The sequence below is a fragment of the Alligator sinensis genome, unplaced genomic scaffold (assembly GCF_000455745.1).
Source record: "Alligator sinensis unplaced genomic scaffold, ASM45574v1 scaffold92_1, whole genome shotgun sequence".
Classification (NCBI taxonomy): domain Eukaryota; kingdom Metazoa; phylum Chordata; order Crocodylia; family Alligatoridae; genus Alligator; species Alligator sinensis.
Window position 1 is genome coordinate 149,926 of NW_005843010.1, and position 18,504 is coordinate 168,429.

The 18,504-nt window shown below is 44.9% G+C and overlaps 1 protein-coding gene across 4 annotated transcripts in view; it reads right to left on the minus strand.

Moving 5' to 3' along the window:
* Positions 1-18,504, minus strand: part of LOC102375745 (exocyst complex component 1) — a 74,704-nt gene that overhangs the window by 35,498 nt on the left and 20,702 nt on the right. For all 4 annotated transcript variants that reach the window (XM_006036731.2, XM_006036730.2, XM_006036729.2 and 1 more), the window contains exons 5-8: positions 15,286-15,479; positions 5,721-5,948; positions 4,650-4,782; positions 2,156-2,265 (exon numbers count right to left, since the gene is read on the minus strand). In XM_006036731.2, coding sequence (XP_006036793.1) covers positions 2,156-2,265; positions 4,650-4,782; positions 5,721-5,948; positions 15,286-15,479 — 665 coding nt within the window. The remainder of the gene's footprint in view (positions 1-2,155; positions 2,266-4,649; positions 4,783-5,720; positions 5,949-15,285; positions 15,480-18,504) is intronic.

Below are 18,504 nucleotides of genomic sequence, written 5' to 3' on the forward strand. Positions count from 1 at the left end.
TCCCTCCTCGGGATAAGGAGCCTGCCTATGCTCCTGGCTGCTTCTCCGCAGTGGAGTGGAGGGTCGACTGCCACCCCTACCCTCCAGGACGCCCCGCACGTCCAGCACACTGCGATGAGGCCTTGGGGCACCAGCTCTCTGCCTCAAGCCCTGGCCGCTGCTCCCTCTCTGCTGCAGGGCTGGAGGCACGGGTGACCACTTGGCCGACTGCCGCTGCCTTCTTCTCCCAGGGCCTTTGAGGCTCTTCAGAAGGGTCTCTCTGCTCCCTCTCTGCTGCAGGGCTAGAGGCACAGCCAACTGCCACTGCCTTCTTCTCCCAGGGCCTTCGAGGCTGTTTGGAGGGGTCTCTCTGCTCCTTCTGTTGGGTCAGCTCACCACAGCTCTTCTTAGCCCTCCTGCATCATTCCCCGGAGCCACTATCAGGACCCCCACACCAATTCAGCTGCTGCTTTTATCCCCTCCGGCAGTTCCTCCCTGGCTTGCAAACCGGCCAACCAGGGCTCAGGGTGGCTGGCCCACAACCCCAGGCATCCGTTTGGAGGGGTCTCTCTGCTCCTTCTGTTGGGTCAGCTCACCACAGCTCTTCTTAGCCCTCCTGCATCATTCCCCGGAGCCACTATCAGGACCCCCACACCAATTCAGCTGCTGCTTTTATCCCCTCCGGCAGTTCCTCCCTGGCTTGCAAACCGGCCAACCAGGGCTCAGGGTGGCTGGCCCACAACCCCAGGCATCCCCCTTCCATGCAAATGAGGGGATTGAAAACCCCTTCTTTCCATTGGCTTCTCCTTTTCCACAGGGCAGGGTTCCCCTGCTCCACCCTTGGGGTCGCTCAGAGTTCACCGGCACTGTTTCTGACCCAGGGTAAGTATCTCAAGCCAATCTGATGAGCCCACATTGGCAGTCTGTTACATCGGCAAACCAAAGGCTGTTTTAATAATAAACTACTATTCACTCCAAACTGAAATGGAGTGAAATCACAATATGTGTGTGATGAGTCACAAAAAAGTCAAGGAAAGTGGGGACTGGTCACTGAGCAGTGACATAACTTTAATTAAGATAGTTTTTTTTTTTCCTGCAGTAAGATAGCCAGATCAGAATTCATTTGATGAAAGCACCAATATTTGACCAGGAACCTGACAATTCCTCATCTGACAGCAGCTGCAGAATAAATCCACTGAAGTCAACACAGACAAAGAGGCATAAAATCTGAGAGAAAGAAGAATCAGGGCCCAGGTTTATTCCAGACAGCATTCACCAACAAAGTGTCAGACATGTCAAGGACTACTTTTAATCTTTCACAGGGCATAATCAGAAGAAAACAGTCAGTGTATTTTGGTGCTAATTAGAATGGAATTCAAGTAAAAGTCTAAAGAAAAAAACCCCTTGAACTGATTTCTATGCTCTCCTAGCCTGTTTGCTTTTAAAATCCTCTGGTTTGTCAATTTCTAACTAACTGCATCCTCTCCCAAATTATACTTATATGTTTAAAGGTGAACTGCAAAGAACTTTTAAAATTTGATTTTGTGCTTTCTTTTCCTCATGTGCAAAGGCCAAAAAGCTCTCTCTTCCCTCCCAAAACTGTTTTTCCTCTTTAATTTTTAATTTTGCAATATCAGGGCTCTCAAACCATATGCAAAGGTACAAAAATATTGTGGTTCTAACTGTCTAACAAGACATTCTTTCTCCTAGCTGTTCATTAGGCATGGGAGGTAAACAATTATTAACCAAAACTATTAAGGTAAAATCCTTTTTGTCTTCATTTCTGTATATTTCAGTCCCTTTCCTCTTTGATATAATTTCAGCAGTTTTCTAGTAAATGTAGGGTCCTATGGGATAAACAAAACTTACATGTTTAATATAAAAAGGAGGAAATAGTAATAATTTTAAACATGCCTTTTAGGCCTACACTTTTTAACTTGACTGGCAAAAGATGCTGGTATGGGAAGTCTGCTTTCCAGATTAACACCATGTGTGCAATGGTACCTGGGGAACAAACCAATGAAAAGTAGGCTTGTTTGTGCGTGTGTATAGATGGCATGGACTGGAAGCAGGTTCTTTTGACTTTTTCCATGCTACAATAGGGCAGCAATTATACTACCAATACTGTGTTGCCAGAATATTGGTTACTTCCCATGTTTACAATATGTTAACCTACCTGCTGTTCAAAGATGCTAGTAATATGGCTGATGAAACTGTTTTCAAAGTTCTGCTTCAGTGTTTCAAACATGATCAACTGCTCAGCTACAGCTTGCAGCTTCCGGTAACCTTGAAAGACAAGAGAAAGCAACCGCAACAAAAGACTGTATATAGAGTGCCAAGCACAAAGACACACATCAATCAGCAAAGTAGCAAATATGACAGCTCTCAACAGCATACTCTCTTAAAGAAACACCATGATCCAAAGACAAGAGAAGCAAAATAAGCATTGCAGTACCCAAGGAACAAATGTAGGGCTCAAGTTTAAAAAATAAGTATGAACTTATGTATCTAGTTTCTCATTTTCATATTAATGTGTTCAATTTTTGAATGTCATCAATGTGCTTTCATGACTAAGTTAGGCACATCATAGTGCACATGTGATTTTGAAATGAGGCCCATGGGATCTGCATGTTAAAAGAAGACAATGATGCTCCCACATTCAGATAAACATACTAGGCTAACTCAATGGTCTGTAGTTTCTATGTGCAACCTTCTCCTAAATTTCTTCCTTAAGCATAGAGCAGTTTAGTGGCCAGAATAGAGATGACCCTGGCTTTTCTCTCCTCCCAGTCATGTGGGGAAAGGAGAACAAAAGTTTAACCCACATCTGTGCAGATATTAATACTGAAGGGGCTGGTCACTGCACCAGGCCAGAGGGACTAAGGCAGGCAGGAAGTGTTTACAAGAGTTTCTCCTACCCCTGCAGACAACAAGCAGCCTGGCCATTAGCTATGTAATTCTATGACCTATAGGAATACAGTCCATTTGTACCGATTCTTTTTTTTCCACAAAAATGCAGAGGCGGCTACGTTTACTTTCCTGATCCCTCAGAGGTCTGGCTGCTGCTGATCTTGAAGACCTTGGTAAGTTAACCACCAGCATGTCACCAAAAGGGTGTTTTTGCATGTAATTTGGTTCCCCAGATAACAAGTTTTCTCTTGTACCTTTAAGCATGTCAAAAGGAGAGAGAGTTTTATAGATATGTATCACTCCAGGGACATTGCTTTCTTAGCAAAGAGGATCTCACACACTGAAGATATACAACCATTCTGCAGCACGCAAACATCTGAAGTCATGCAGGATCTTCCTCAATAGCACCCAACCTCTTGATGCCATGCCCAAGGAGACATGACTACAGATGTAGAACAAGAGGCTGAAGAAAATACCTGACAGAAAAAAAATGGACATTCCAGAAGCTGACTGCTTGCCACCGGGGGCTGATGAACCACGGCAAAGGTGGCCGTCTCAACCACTCAGGTACTGGAGTTGGATGCTCCAAGGAACTAATAAAGAAGTGGGGTGATACCATTGGTTCAACTATCTTTGGCTGAAGCACAGAGCCTCAGACTATGCAACACCTGCTGCAATGTCTGCTGCTTGAAGGCACATGTACAATGAAAGATCTCACAAAGTACAGTAAATGAGTACAAGAATGTGTAACAAAATGGTCAAATGTGGTATAGAAGGAGGAGGAGGAGAAGAAGCACAAGCAGCAGCAGTTCACACCCTGAGTCCTGAGGATAGCACCACTCTGAAAAAAAGTATACCACACTAGAAATGGCAAAAGAGACACCATCTTATGTAGTGAGGGGTGTGGTCTTCTACCTGGGGTCTCAGGTTAGGGTTGACCACAGTCAGGGTTGACTGTAGTTTTACTAAGAGGTTAGATTATGGATTTGTATAGGATGGTTCAGCTAGGGATGATCCTGCCTCAGGCAGGGGATTGGACTAGATGACTTAGGGAATTCATCCAGCCCTACTTCTCTATTATGGCCTATGGTAATAACAAGGTAGAATTCAAATCTGGAGTGGATAGATACGTTTTGGGGTTTGTGTTTCCTAGTAAGTATCAAATTAAGCCGAAGAACAGCATCCACATTGCTCCCATTGGATAATGAAAGTGAACAAGCCTTCTGTGACTGAATGATATTTGAGATGGGTGCAAGGGAGAAAAGCTTGATCAAATGAAGCAACAAGCTTAAGTCAAGATGTAGGGGTTTCATGCTCTGTACCCAGGTTTACATCTAAAAAACTGAGGACGAAGAAGGTTAAACATCTTGAAGAATGCCTCTAGGATCATAGACTCCTCAGTCCTTCCTGAACTTTACTAATGGCTAATTGCCAGAATTCACAGGTTACTTCTGTTTTGCTGCTTTGGCTCAGTCAGCACAGAGGGCTGTTGATGGAGCCTTTGAGTTAATCTTGGGAAATGCTACCTCCAAAAGGCCCTGGTGTGAAGGAGGACCTTATGGGGTGGTACATGCTACAATATGTGTGCAATGCAGGTGGCAAATATAAATCATAGAATCACAGAAAATTAGAGCGGGAAGGTGCCTCAAGAGATCAGCTACTCCAACCCTCAGTTCAAGACAGGATCATCCTTGTCTAAACCATTCCATTGGTGCTGTTAATGGAAAAACAGAAGCTGTGAGTTTCTCACTGCTACTCACCAGGCTGTATCTGAACATTCATGCAGCTGGACAATGCTTCCACTGCCTCAATGCAAGCCTTGACTTTTCTGGGGCTAGAGAGGTCCCCCTGGCGCAGGACCTGGCAGTGCTCCTCATTAAGGTCCAGGTTACTCTAAGAAAAATGAAGAGCATGACTTAAAATATGCTACCTCCCTCAGCTCACCTCCCCATCTGGTGTCCCATATGGATGGGGGCTAGTGGAGCTTGGTTGGGCACCAATGGTATTTTAAGTGCATAATGCTACATTAAATTGCCAGCTCACATTTTCAGTCAGTTGCACCATGCTACCATTTTCCCTTCAAAAATGAAATTCAGCAAAGAAAAACAAAGCACAACCCACATGTGATCCTGGCCAGTAGCAGCAGGATTTCCAAGTCACCATATTGTTTCTATCTGTTATTATTGCACAGTCGGGAGTTAATGCTCTGTAAGGTACAAACATAAAATAAACCTAAGCTTCCTACCCCAAAGCTGGTATCCCCAGGATTGTTACACAGTGCAGGCTCCATGAGCACTAACAGCAGTGAGGAAACCAAGTGAGAGTTCTCTCATGTCTAAGTGACTGACACTCTAATTTGTAGGAAAGGAAATAACACAATTTTGAACACTGATGGTGAGCAATCAGAGGACTTTCAGGCAAACATAGTAACACCAATATGACTCTGATCAATGGTAATTGAAGCACATGTTTTAAGGCAATGAAAAGGTTAATGTTGTTAATGTTGATATGCCCAAGAACAACATTTACTATCTGTGCCATGACCAACAAAACAGTTGCCATGGTTGTAACTTCATGCACCTTTCTGTCCTCCTTGCTGCCCCCTGTTCAGCAGCAGGACACAGATAAACATTTACAAGTCAAACATACTCTACACTCAGGGAATATATTTCCGGGCATGATACCACTTCTGCATACAGACTACCCCAGCATTTTAACAACTGCCTTGGACCCTTCATTTTTACGCCAGCTGGGCTGGAAGTCCAGTGCAGAGAGATGACAATCTTTCCACCTCAGTGTGACTTGGTCAGTCCCCCCATGACTCCACATACTGTGAGGAAGAGGATCTCGCCCATCAGCTTCTCCTGGTTGGACTCAATACGGTGCAACAAGAAGTTCTCCTGCTGGATGTGATCCATCTGCTGCTTCAGACTCCCTAGCAGTTTGTCATGTATCTGCAAAGTCTCCTCCACTTTGGCAACCTCTACCAGGGCCTCATCAATGGAATTCATCAGCAGCATGACCTGCCTCTCGGATGAGATGATGGCCTGGAGGTTGGTCTACGAACAAGAGGAGCAGAGAGGTGTAGTGAAGCATAATGCCAGTGTAATGAAAGAAGTAGTACTTGGTTTATGCAGTGCACCATAGTCCCAGCCATAAGGACACTATGATCATTAGCTAGGAATGAACAAGAGACTTCAGCATCAAAACCACAGATTTCTGCCACACAAGAGGAAGCAGAGCTCCTTCAGACACTGAACAGGCTGTTACAATTACAGGGCTCCTCAAGAGTCTCACACAGAAAGTCAATGTATTATTTTTACAGATAGCTAACTTAAATTCTCTCTGCATGAGCATGATTGAAGCCTCAGATCTGAATGCTAGCCCATAATGTTGGGGTTCCTCTGCAGCCCTGGGGCAGAGGTACCAGGAATCCTGGCAGGATTTGACAGGGTCCTGCCTTGGATTCAGTGACAGTTCATCAACCCTGAAATGTTTCAAATGATACATTTCAGGTTTGATAAACCAGAATTATCTTAATGGAAAATTTCTAACCAGCTCCACTCCCCACAGTCAGATTTGCCCACAGTTATATATTATTTATATATGTGATTTATATGCCACTCTTCCCAACAAAAGCCGTTTACAGCAAGAGAAACAGAAAGATTTCACAAGGCAACTGAAATACATAAAATAACAAAATAAAACAGAAACCCTGTAAATAAAATTTCAGCTTAGCCTTGGTTGCTAAATATCTGCCTAAATCAAAGCCTTGCTGTGCTTCTGAAAGATGTCCAGGCTCAGGCTCTGGTGAGCCTCAAAAGAAAGAAGGCACTTCATAGCTGAGGAGCAACTGCTAAGAATGACTTCCCATATATTTTCATCAGGCAGACTTAGCATACTGATGGAACTCATAAGAGGTTGGTCTTGGGTGACCTTAGGGATCATGAAAGGGTATAAAAGCAATAGGTATGTAGGACCCAGGCTGTTTAGGGATTTATAGATCAAAACTAGCTCCTTCAATTGTGCCCAGACAGTTGCTGGGAGCCACTGTAGATGCTGGAGGCCTAGAGTTATGTGCTCCTGGTGACCCAACCCCATCAGAAGGTGGGCTGCCGCATTCTGCACCAGCTGGAACTTCCCGATGGTTTTCAAGGGCACCCTGTGTAGTGCATTGCAGCAGTCTAGCCTTGAGGTTAAGAAGGCATGGATTATGGTGGCCAGATCACAGTCTGAAAAAGACAGCCACAGCCTTCTCACCAGATGGAATTGGTGAAAGGCACAGCTGCCACTTGAAGATTCAGGTGCAGCAGAGCATCCAGAAGAGCATCCCAAAACTGCAAACCTGAGTAACAAGGAGAAACTGAATCCCATCAACGGTAAGTGTCCCAGTCCCCTCAAGTCAGGTGGTGTCTATACCACCATCACCTCCATCTTGTCTGGATTCATAGTTCTCTATATCATCACAAGATTGTCTGTCCCAACAGTATAAACTCTGAGCCAATGCAGCCATGCTGATTGTTTCCCATTTGTTACCATGCTGAGCTATTCTGATTTCTGATGGTGGAATAAATGAACAGTTAAATCATGTGTGAAGCAAGCGCGTGCACACACACACACACACACACACACGCACGCACACAGAGAAAAGCTTGGTTGCCTAGGGAGGCCTAAGACTTTTGTTTTGATGCACCATAGAGCTATAATTGCTTGTTAATCATCACTGACAAGATCCATTAGAGATTAACTACTTCCAAAATGTTAATTGCATTATATGCAGGTTTAAGCATCACATAGGATATCAAATAAGATCATCAATAGACACAGGCTTGGGAGGTCTGAGGTTTCTGGTCTATTACTTTTTTCTGTATTCATGAAGCATTTAAACGAGCTTTTCTTTGTTAATATTTAAATGAGCTGATGGCTTTTTTATTAAGTAAAACACAGTAACAACAGAAACATCTGTGCCCTTCAGTAAATTGCAGGTACAGTTCTGAAACGGTAATGCATTGCAGGGGAGAAAACAGAAATTCTGTAAACCCAAATCAAGTCTGGCTTTCTAGTGCAGCAAAACAAGTTTGCAAAATAATTATACAGTGCCAGAGTGTATACAATAATTATACAGTGGAAAAAAATTCCCCCCTGGAGTAAAAAGACCATAATATACCAAACTAACCATGGTTCACTGAACTGAACACCTAGATACTTACCAAACTCATTTCTTAGAATCATAGAAAATTAGGGGACAGTACACCAGATGTGGCCTCATCAGTGCTGAATAGAGGGGAATAATCACTTCCCTGGATCTGCTGGCAATACACCTACCAATGCAGCCCAGTGTGCTGCTAGCCTTCTTTGCAACAAGGGCCCGCTGTTGTCTCATATGCAACTTATTTGCCCACTGTAACTCCCAGCTCCTTTTCTGCAGACCTGCTGCTTAGCCAGTCAGTCCCCAGCCTGTACCACTACATGAGATTGTTCTGTCCCAAGTGCAGGACTTTGCACTTGTCCTTATTGAACCTCATGAGATTTCTTTTGGTCAAATCCTCCAATTTGCTGAGATCTCTCTGAATCCTAGCCCTACCTTCCAGCATATCTACTACTCCCCCCAGCTTGGTGTCATCTACATGTAGTGGTATATTGAGAGGTAGATGTTGTTGTTTACCGTGATAACTCATGATTACCTGATTACTTATAGCATAAGGGTGGCTGTTTGAAACTACAATCTAGTCTTATACTGTAAGTTTGAGTGTGTATTTTGGGGCATCAATTCAGGATTTTCTGTAAAAGTGTATCCACTTTCACAAAATCATAGAAAAGCAGGGATGGATGGGACCTCTGGAGGTCATCTAGTCCAATCCCCTGCTTAAGCCAGGTTCATTCCTATTCCAACCGTCCCATACAAGTCCTTGTCTAATCTTTTCCTAAAACTACACAATCATCTCTGTTGTACAGTTACAAGGCATCGTGCCCAAAGACACCTGACATGCCACAGGTAAAGCAGAGGAATAAAGGCAGTCAGTGTCTTGTTGCTGCAACAGTTGTTAAAATGCACTCAAGAGATCCAAGGATGACAGCCATGCCCCAGGTACCACAAACTGCAAAAATACCCTGTGTCTCCCCTTATGGCAATACAGCCATACCCCAGTTGCACTCCATTCCTTCCACCAAATCAAGGCATTCTGGTAAGACTTTGGGAAGCTGCCTGAATTCATACAGAAGATCATTTCCAAAAACCAGTTGAGTAATATTTCTCCAACAAGTACTTCCTGCACTACTTGCCACTCTATAGGCTAAGCAAGTAATTTTAGATCTAAGGGGCTAAGTCTAGGGAATAATGGAATAAAGGCCACATAGATGTTCCCCTGTAGCTATACTGGATTGAATGCGCTTTAATCTGTCTGATCTTGGAAGACAAGCCATCCAGGGCTTATCTAACACGTGGATGGGAAATCACTTTGCAATTCCAGTAGCCAGAGATGCAAGGCAAGGAGTATGGTTGAAGATATGTTGAATACTAAATCATAGAAACTGTATGAATGATGGGATTCATTTGGCCCCATCTGCACTGCTGAGCTGCTAGCTGGGATATGAAGGAAGGCTTCTCCCCTGAACTAATCATCTGGCCCAGAGACTAAATCCAAAGAATGATGTTGTGTGAAGACATGGGTGGAACTCCATTCAGCAGCCCTGGATTGGGACTGTGCCCTTTTCTGAGCCAGGAAAGCCACTGAGCATACTCACCCATCACAAGCATGGTGCTGTTTTAGGAGACCCAGGGATTAAATTTTGGTGAGCTTGACTTCAAAACACACTCAGAGACCAAGGAACAAGGAAGATTCAGGAAAACCTTAGAGAAACAAAGACCCGCAACCTTGGCCTAATATTAACTACTTAAACTCTAATGGAATCCATTTACCAAGAGAAGAAGCTGGCAATCTTTTCCATAAGAAACTCAATGTAGTTAGTGACAGACATGGCTGACTTCCTGCTTGCTGCCCCAACAAAACTCAGAAGGAAACAAGTGTGTTCTGGTGCTGTTTGTGGATCCCTGCAGGCCCTTATCTCACAGAACCACAGCAACTAAGCTAAATAAAATTCTACTCTTTGCTCTGAGCACAACTTGTTTCTGGGGAAAGATCAGTGTTTGTGACTTGCCAGGAAACAAGCTGGCATAGTTTCCTATTGCTACTCAGATGCCTTTGAGTCTTAGATTTCCAGCCTCACTGAAGTAACTCCAGGCCATGCTCCACAAGGTTTCAACTGAATTTTTGCTTTTCATTAAATGCTACTACATTATAGCCATAAAACTCCAGCAAACCTGTCACTGCTGTGCTTTCTGATTTTATTAGGGATTTTCAGACCCATGCGACTTTGCCTTTAGCAAAGTGGCACCAATCAAACTGCCACGGGAACTGCTAGTAGGGACAGCTCTCTGGAGAATTATTGCTCAGGTAATGATAATAACTTTAGTGCTTGAGACATTTCAGAAATGCCTGTGGATTTAAGAACGCATGGGGAATCTGAGCATGAACTAAGGTATCAGTGTAAGATTGAAAGCTCCAGGCTTTCCAAATAGAGTGGCCATCAGTTTGCTCACACTGAAGCTTTATCACCATTTTGCTAATATTGGTAAACTGCTTTAATAACCCTTAATAAGAAGGTGCTAAAGAAGAAGCATTCTTGTTGTTGTAAATATATATGTATAAGCATACCATAGTTTTTTAGAATAATTTTAACAAAAATCATATCATACTTGATATGATTGATTAATAAATATAAACTTTGCCTCATTTACTAAGCAGTGTGAGTAACATCATAGGTATTCATTAGAATCATAGAATCATAGAAAAGTAGATCATCTCAGGAAAAGCTTTGTCTAGCCAGGTCTTGAAAACCTCCAAGGATGAAAGGTTATAAAAACCACAACCTCTCTGAGTAACCGGCTCCAGTGTTTTACTACCCTCCTAGTGAGAAAAGTTTTCCTAATATCTAGCCTAAACTGCCCTTGCTGCAACTTGAGACTGCTGCTCCTTGTTCTGTCATCTGCCACCACTGAGAACATAATCTTTCAAACCTCCCTTCAGGTAGTTGAAGGCTGCTATTAAATCCCCTCTCAGTCTTCTCTTCTCCAAACTAAACAACTCCCATTCCCTCATCTTCTCATAAGTCATGTTCCTCAGACCCTGAACCATTTTTGTTGCTCTCCGCTGGACTTTCTCCAATTTATCCACATCCTTTCTGTAGTGGGAGCCCCAAAACTGAACACAGTATTACAGATGTGGCCTTGCCAGTGCTGAATAGTGGGAAATAATCACTTCCCTGGACCTGCTGGCAACACCCCTACCAAAGCAGCCCAGTATGCTGTTAGCCTTCTTTGCAACCAGGGCACACTGTTGGCTTATATTCAGCTCACTGTAAGTCCCAGGTCCTTTTCTGCAGAGCTGCTGCCCAGTCAGTCAGCCCCCAGCCTGTACTGGGGCATGGGATTATTCCGTCCCAAGTGCAGGACTTTGCACTTGTCCTTATTGAACCTCATGAGATTTCTTTTGGCCCAATCCTCCAATTGTCTAGGTCACTCTGAATCCTAGCCCTACCCTCCAGCATATCTACTCATAAGTTGCTTAGATCCCTAGCTTGGTGTCATCTGCAAACTTGCTGAGGGTGCACTCTGTGCCATCTTCCATGTTGTTGATGAGGCCATTGAACTAAACCATCCCCAGGACCAACCCCTGGGACACTCCACTTGATACTGGCTGCCAACTAGACATCAAGCCGTTGATTACTATCCTCTGAGCCTGATGCTCCAGCCAGTTTTCTATCCACCTTACAGTCCATTCATCCAGCCCATATTTCCTTAGCTTGCCTGTGAGACTGTTGTGGGAGACTGTATCAAAAGCCTTGCTAAAATCAAGGTACATCACATCCACCGGTCTTCCCCGTATCCACAGAGCCAGTCATCTCATCATCGAAGGCAATCAGGTTGTTCAGGCATGACTTGCCCTGGGTGAATCCATGCTGACTGTTCCTAATCACTTTCTCTAAGTGCTTAGAAATTGATTCCTTGAGGATGTGATCCATGATTTTTCCAGGGACTGAGGTGAAGCTGACTGGTATGTAGTTTCCTGGATCCTCCTTTTTCCCTTTCTTAAATATGGACACTGCAGTTGCCTTTCTCCAATCATCTGGGACCTCTCTTCATAGCCATGAGTTTTCAGAGATTATGGCCAGTGGCTCTGCAATCTCATCACCTAACTCCCTCAGCACCCTTGGGTGCATTCCATCTGGCCCCATGGACTCGTACACGTTCAGCTTTTCTAAATAGTCCCTAACTGGTTCTTTCACCACTGGAGGCTGCTCACTCCACGAACTGTGCTGCTCGGTGTGGTAGTCTGGGAGCTGACCTTGCCTGTGAAGATTGAGGCGAAAAAGGCATTGAGTACTTCAGCCTTTTCTGCCTCCTCTCTCACAAGGTTGCCTCTCCCATTCAGTAAGGGACGTTTTTCCTGATCCTCCTCTTGCTATCCACATACTTGTAGAAATCCTTCTTCTTACCCTTCACATCCCTTAACAGCTGCAACTCCAATTGCACTTTGGTCTTCCTGACGTCCAGGGGTGACGTGTGGTGGGTGCACGTGCACTTCCTGAATGTGGCGGTGCACACCCTACAAAAAGGTGTCACCGACACTCAGCGGCACCTGCAGGCAGTCACCGCTCGCCACCCCACCTCTGCCACCGTCAGCGGCACAATGCCGGCAATGCCAGCGGTGTCTGCTCCCGCTGTTTCCACCACCACCATGCTCTGGCCACCGCCGTGCCCCCCCACAGCTGCCAGGGGCACGAGTCGCTCATCCCAATGTCCTCCCTGCATGCCTAAGCAATGCTTTTATACTCTTCCCTAGTTATTTGTCTAAGTTTCCACTTTTTATAAGCTTCCTTTTTGTGATTTAGTTTACTAAAGGGGTCCCTCCTAAGTCAAGGTGGTCTTCTGCCATACTTGCTAGTCTTCCTGCACACTGGGATGGTTTGTTCCTGCACTCTCAGTAAGGCTTCTTTAAAGTACATCCAGTGTTTCTGGACTCCTCTGCCCCTCAGACTGGATTCCCAGGGGATCCTCCCCATGAGTTCCCCGAGTAAGTCAAAGTCTGCTTTTATGAAGTCCAGGATCCTTACTCTGCTGCTCTCCATCCTTCCTTTCCTCAGGATCTTGACCTCAATCAGCTTGTGGTCACTGTTGCCTAAGTTGCCATCCACTATACTACATACCCCACCAATTCATGCCTGTTTGTGAGCAGCAAATCAAGAGCATGGCCCCTAGTTGGCCGCTCCAGCACTTGCATCACGAAGTTGTCCCCCACACTCTCCAAAACCTTCCTGGATTGCCTGTGCCCTGTTGCATTATCTTCCCAGCAGATGTCAGGTTGATTGAAGTCCACCATGAGAACCAGGGCTTCCTTACAATAATGCCTTCTGTAGCACCTTTCATGACAAAGAACTCAACAGAGATGTTTTGCTAATCCCTGCAAAGTCTTTTATAGATGGAAAAAGTGAGTCACAGAGTGGCTATGTGTCTTGCCCAAGAACAAGCAAGAAGTCAGTTGCAGTCAGAATCAACCCTCAGGATTTTTGCTTGCCAGAGCTGACAACTAACAAAATATAAATAGCCTCCGAAGTAGGGAGCAACATAGAAACCCTAGCTGGGGATAGAGGCAGGTATAAAGGAACAAAGCATGACAGAGTTAGGATTTTGTGGATTCTGGTAAATTGTAGGTTATTTCCTCTCTCTTTTCTCACTTCAGTTATTTAACTATAAAATCCAGTGTACCAGAAATATTAGTGTAACATAAATGCTCAAAACAGTCATCTGAACACTTTCCTTCTAACATTCCCATTAATAGGATGTCTTCCAGAGAAACATGATAAAATATGGGAATATAAATACATGCAATAAAACTGATTAGTCTACCAGTAATGTATGCCCTTTCTTTGTGTTCATTTCTTCTGTTGCTGTTGCTTCTGCCCTTTCTTTCTCCTCTCATTCTCTAACCCCTTTTCTCTACCCTTTTCTTTCTTTGCTGCTTTTCTCTAATAAGGGACCATCCTCTCCCCTGTTCTCCTCTTCACAAGCTCCTGTCAGATCAGTCTCTGATACATCAATCACTCCATTGCTGTCTCATCCCACTGCTTCACTATTCAATTCCATCTTCTGTACTGGCTCATCCCCACCAACGCCCCACTCTATGCCTCATTTTTACATTGTTTACCTCAGGGTAACTAATGACTGTAACCAGCCTGAGGTTAAAATACAAGGGGGACAAGACACTTTCATCTGACTACAGGGTAAACTAAGCAAGATCAACACCAGACCTGATCTCCCCTAGTTCCATTTATTGTAGAACCAGAGAGATCTGTCCTTACTATGGTTTATCCTCAGCATGTTCCTCACCCCAAGGCAACAAATCACCTTTTTAGTAGTAAAAATAAAGTCTTAAAGCCTCCAAACCATATTTTATCTCCTTCATCTAATTCAAGGGAAACCATGTCTCTTTTGCTTTACTACTCGGAGTCAGTTTTCCATTGTTTCTCCTCTCATCCTCTCTACCTGCTGAGCTCCCCTTTTCAAGTCCCTCACCTGGTGCCTGCTGCTACTGTGTGGACTCCTGTGCTCCCAGTGTTTTCTCTTCAGCCACCAGTCTGCTAAGGGCTGCCAATGTCCTTGAGAGTATGTACATGTTCAGAAAAAGACCCCTGATCTTCTGCTCTCCTTGTGCCAATAGCCTGCAGCTGAGCTAGTTCCTGTACTTTGCTCTCCTGCCTTGGAACACTGGGAGCACAACGGAGAGACACCCCAGGTGCAGGCTACCAGCTGGCAGTACTGCAGCAATCCTAGCTCCTCCTCCATCTCTTCCAAATAGGCCCAAGAAATCAAGGACCTAGTCAGGAGCTTTATGGGGCTGCCTCACTGGTCATTTATCTAGGATTGGGAAACACCCAGTCATGAAAAATGAGGTTGAAGATTGTGACAGAAGCCACTGAATGCTGATACCTGTCATGTGACAGGAGGTAATGGTACTTGTAATCCTAAATAGCCACATCCCACAAAAATTACTTCTACACCTTAGTTCAAATGCTTTGATTCAATTAATTTTGCATATTGGCTTCTATTCTACCCAGGAGAGTGCACAAAACACAAGCAAACTCTCCCTATGCCTGAATAAGTGTGTTTGTGCCTGAAAGCTTGTAAAGAACATTTTTTTCCAACTATTTAGTTAGTTTAACAAAAGATATCACATTTACCCAGGGAACCTTTTGTGTCTTGATTCAGTTAAACAGCCAGTACCGGCCACACAGATACCCTGCTGATTTTCACATGTTCTCAACCATCTTGCTGCTCACCTCATCCAGCACTTGAAGATCACTGCTGAGCTGCTCTGCAAATGCTGCAGCATTGTTCACAATTGGCTCATACTCTTCCATCAGTTTTAGCATGTCAGCTGTTTCCTTTGGTGTCATCTCTTGGTACACACAGTGCTCTTCCTGGTTCTCTGCTTCTGCACTTGCCTTTGCATTCTCTTGGGGACCTTGTTTTCCTGCATGCACAGGGGAGATATATGAAGAACTGTTTTTATTATTTCTTTGTATTAGCCTTTCCCTTCTGGGAAGTCATGCCAAATCTAGTTTGGGTCACAAGGGCAGTGAATATAATGGTCTCAGTTTAGTGCCTATTTTATGTTTAACTCCAGCACAAGAAAATCATGGAAGGTCTCATAGCTGCCAAGCACTGAGGAAATGAAGTTTAAGCCTGGGATAGTGATGCAGTGCTGCAGATCAAAACAGAAGCACATGTGCACAGGAAGTCTAAACTGAATGAAGGGTGCGCCCTTGCCTGCTGCCACCTCTGGGGAAGGGTCTACATGTTGCTGTATGGAGACGTTGCTACAGCACCATGCTTTAGTACTTCCTTTTAGAAGTACTAAAGCACAGTGCAGGTGGTTACTGCACTGTGTGCACAATGGACAGTTAGATTTTGCCGCTATGTCATTGTAGCATGCCGTATGTCGCTGTAGCATGTCGTTTGGCGATGTAGTGCATCGCTGTGTCTCGATAGGGTGACATGTAGATAAGCCCAATGTGGAGCTATCTGCAGGGCATTTGTGGGAATCTCAGAGATCGGCACCCCCTAATACATTCAAATATGATGACAGACATGTCCAACATAAACCCCCCACCTCATCAATATATCTTGACAGGCAGAGAAACTGGAAACATTCTCCCAATATGCAGCTGGTCTTTTTCTGAGCTGATACATACCAACCCATACATTACAGACAGGCCATTAGAAGCAAGATAAACTACCCATTTTTCATCCAAGCCCAGTGCTGTCTCTATGTGGCAAGAGTCAAGGAAATATATCAGCCTGCTCTATAAATTCTTCCTTAAGCCTGAAGTCCCTGGATGAGTGATTCCTATTCTTTTGTCTCTCTCTCTCTCTCTCTTGCATTTCAGATTGGTCACTCAGGCTTGCGCCTCCTGTCCTTTACTCTTTACCCTACTCAGAAATCTGTTCCCTTGTGTGAAAAACAAAGCTGTCACTTAGAGTAATGTGGCAGGCTTGTCGCTTTTGCCTAGCAAGCCAGACTTGGAGAAGGACACTTTGGATTGGTGGAACATTTCCACCAATCAGGTAACAGCTGGGAGGGGCTTGCCCTGCCCCCGCTCTGAGTGGGGGGGGGGGGGGAAAGAGCCCCTGGACCTGATTGAGGACTGTGCTTTGCAGGTCCAGTAGACTTCAGGGCGAGGCCTCCAGTGTAAATAAAAGCCCAGCGTGCTCGCTGGGGAGATGCAGCAAGGGATGGCAAGGAGAGAGCAGCTCCAGAGAAGACTGTCATTGGGATCCCACCTGAGCCTTGACAGTGTATGGATAGGCAGATGAGAGTCGGCCTTGGGATCAGCTCAAGACTGCTCAGGCCTCACATGGTGCGCAGGTCAGTGCACAGAGAGTTGACCTCGAGAGCAGCTTGAGGCTGCTTAGGTTATCCCCAGCTCTAGGCCGGGTAGCCGGAGCCCCACAGTGTGACTCAGCATTAAATTAAAAGAGCCCTGGTGCCCAGAGCAGGGCCCAGGAAGGGGAAAGACCCCCTGCATGAGGCTGGGGAACTAGAACCAGTAAGGGCTCGGCTCCCATAGGAACTCTGTGGGTGCACAGTGTGGGGCACAGGGCCATCGGCAGAAGCCCTGGTGGGAGGCCCCAGGATGGTGCACCAGGTCATCAAGAGGAACCAGAGGCACTGCAGAGAGAGGCCCTTGCAGGACTGGCCACTGGGGGACGAGCCTTGTCTGCTTCAGAGTGGGAGCAAGAGTTGCTGGGGAAGCAGGTCCCACAGGGGAGGCGGCCTTGGGAGGGAAGGTCTGCAGCCTTCACCGTCCTCCACTGTTGGGGGGGCATGTTCCCATCCCAGGGCCCTAAAGGGGAGCGGCTCCAGGGAACACCCTGTGGGGTGCTGAGTGCACCTCATATTTTGTGATTGATGTTTGCTTCGTATTGTTGATGTTAATATAGTTATGGGTATTCCTTATGGGGGGTTATATTGGTTTACTTGTTTTCTTTACCTTTATATGTTTACTGCCTATTATCTGAACTTACTTGTATTGTTGCCTGTGTACGTTTATTGCATTGCTACCTCAGCTTACCTGGGTTTATCGGAGTTGATGCTTATATGTGTTTACTGCGTTGATTTACCTGTTCTAGGGTGTTAATGATCATCTGTGCAGGGGGGTTAATTATTGCCTGTGCTGTGGATCACCTGTACTGAGTTCCCAATTACCTGGTCTATATTTTGCAGTCCCTCAAAGTGGTGTGATGTGTTGATGGCAGATTATTGTATATGGTGTTGTGTACCAACTGTATTGTAAATATTTAATGTCTCTTATTCATATTTATTTTTGTATAGCAATACATTTGTATATAGTTAAGTGCTTTGTCCCAGCCTGGCTCTATAGAGAAAAGAGGGAACTGCTCCCTGGTGGCAGGCCCCTCTCATAGCACTCTTGCCTGACCATCCCATCCCTTCCCTTCCACCTGGAGACAGAGCACACCCCCGGGTATATCCGGGCTACAGGAAAATGAACTTTGACATAATTTGAACTTTCTACCAAACTAACAACAAGATGCAGAGGCAACAAATATGATTTGAGGGCTGCAACCAGCTCATTTTGTATTTGGCAGATGATTGCAGTCAAACCCTAACAACAACAGCCTCCTTATCCCTCCCCTAAATTACCTCCATTCTGGCAATTTTTACATGGAGTGTAAAGGTCAAGCAGGCAAAATATATCCAGTATTAATTAGCTGTGTGATTCTAGCTAACTGTTTTTTTTCCTCTGGCTCTAGCTAACCAAACCCTCTCATTAATCAAATGTTGGCCATATTTGTTGTTGTCTCCCCTGTGACTTAATCATGATTTTTGTGGAACTTGGGCTTCTCCATGAAGTCCCAGCTCTTGGAAGAAAGTGATTAGGAGAAAATCCCAGCTGCCATTAAAAGTATAAAGTAAGATTCTAGCCTTCATGGTAGCAAAAAAAAAAAAAGGCTGAAAATGTGACCCTAGTGTAATG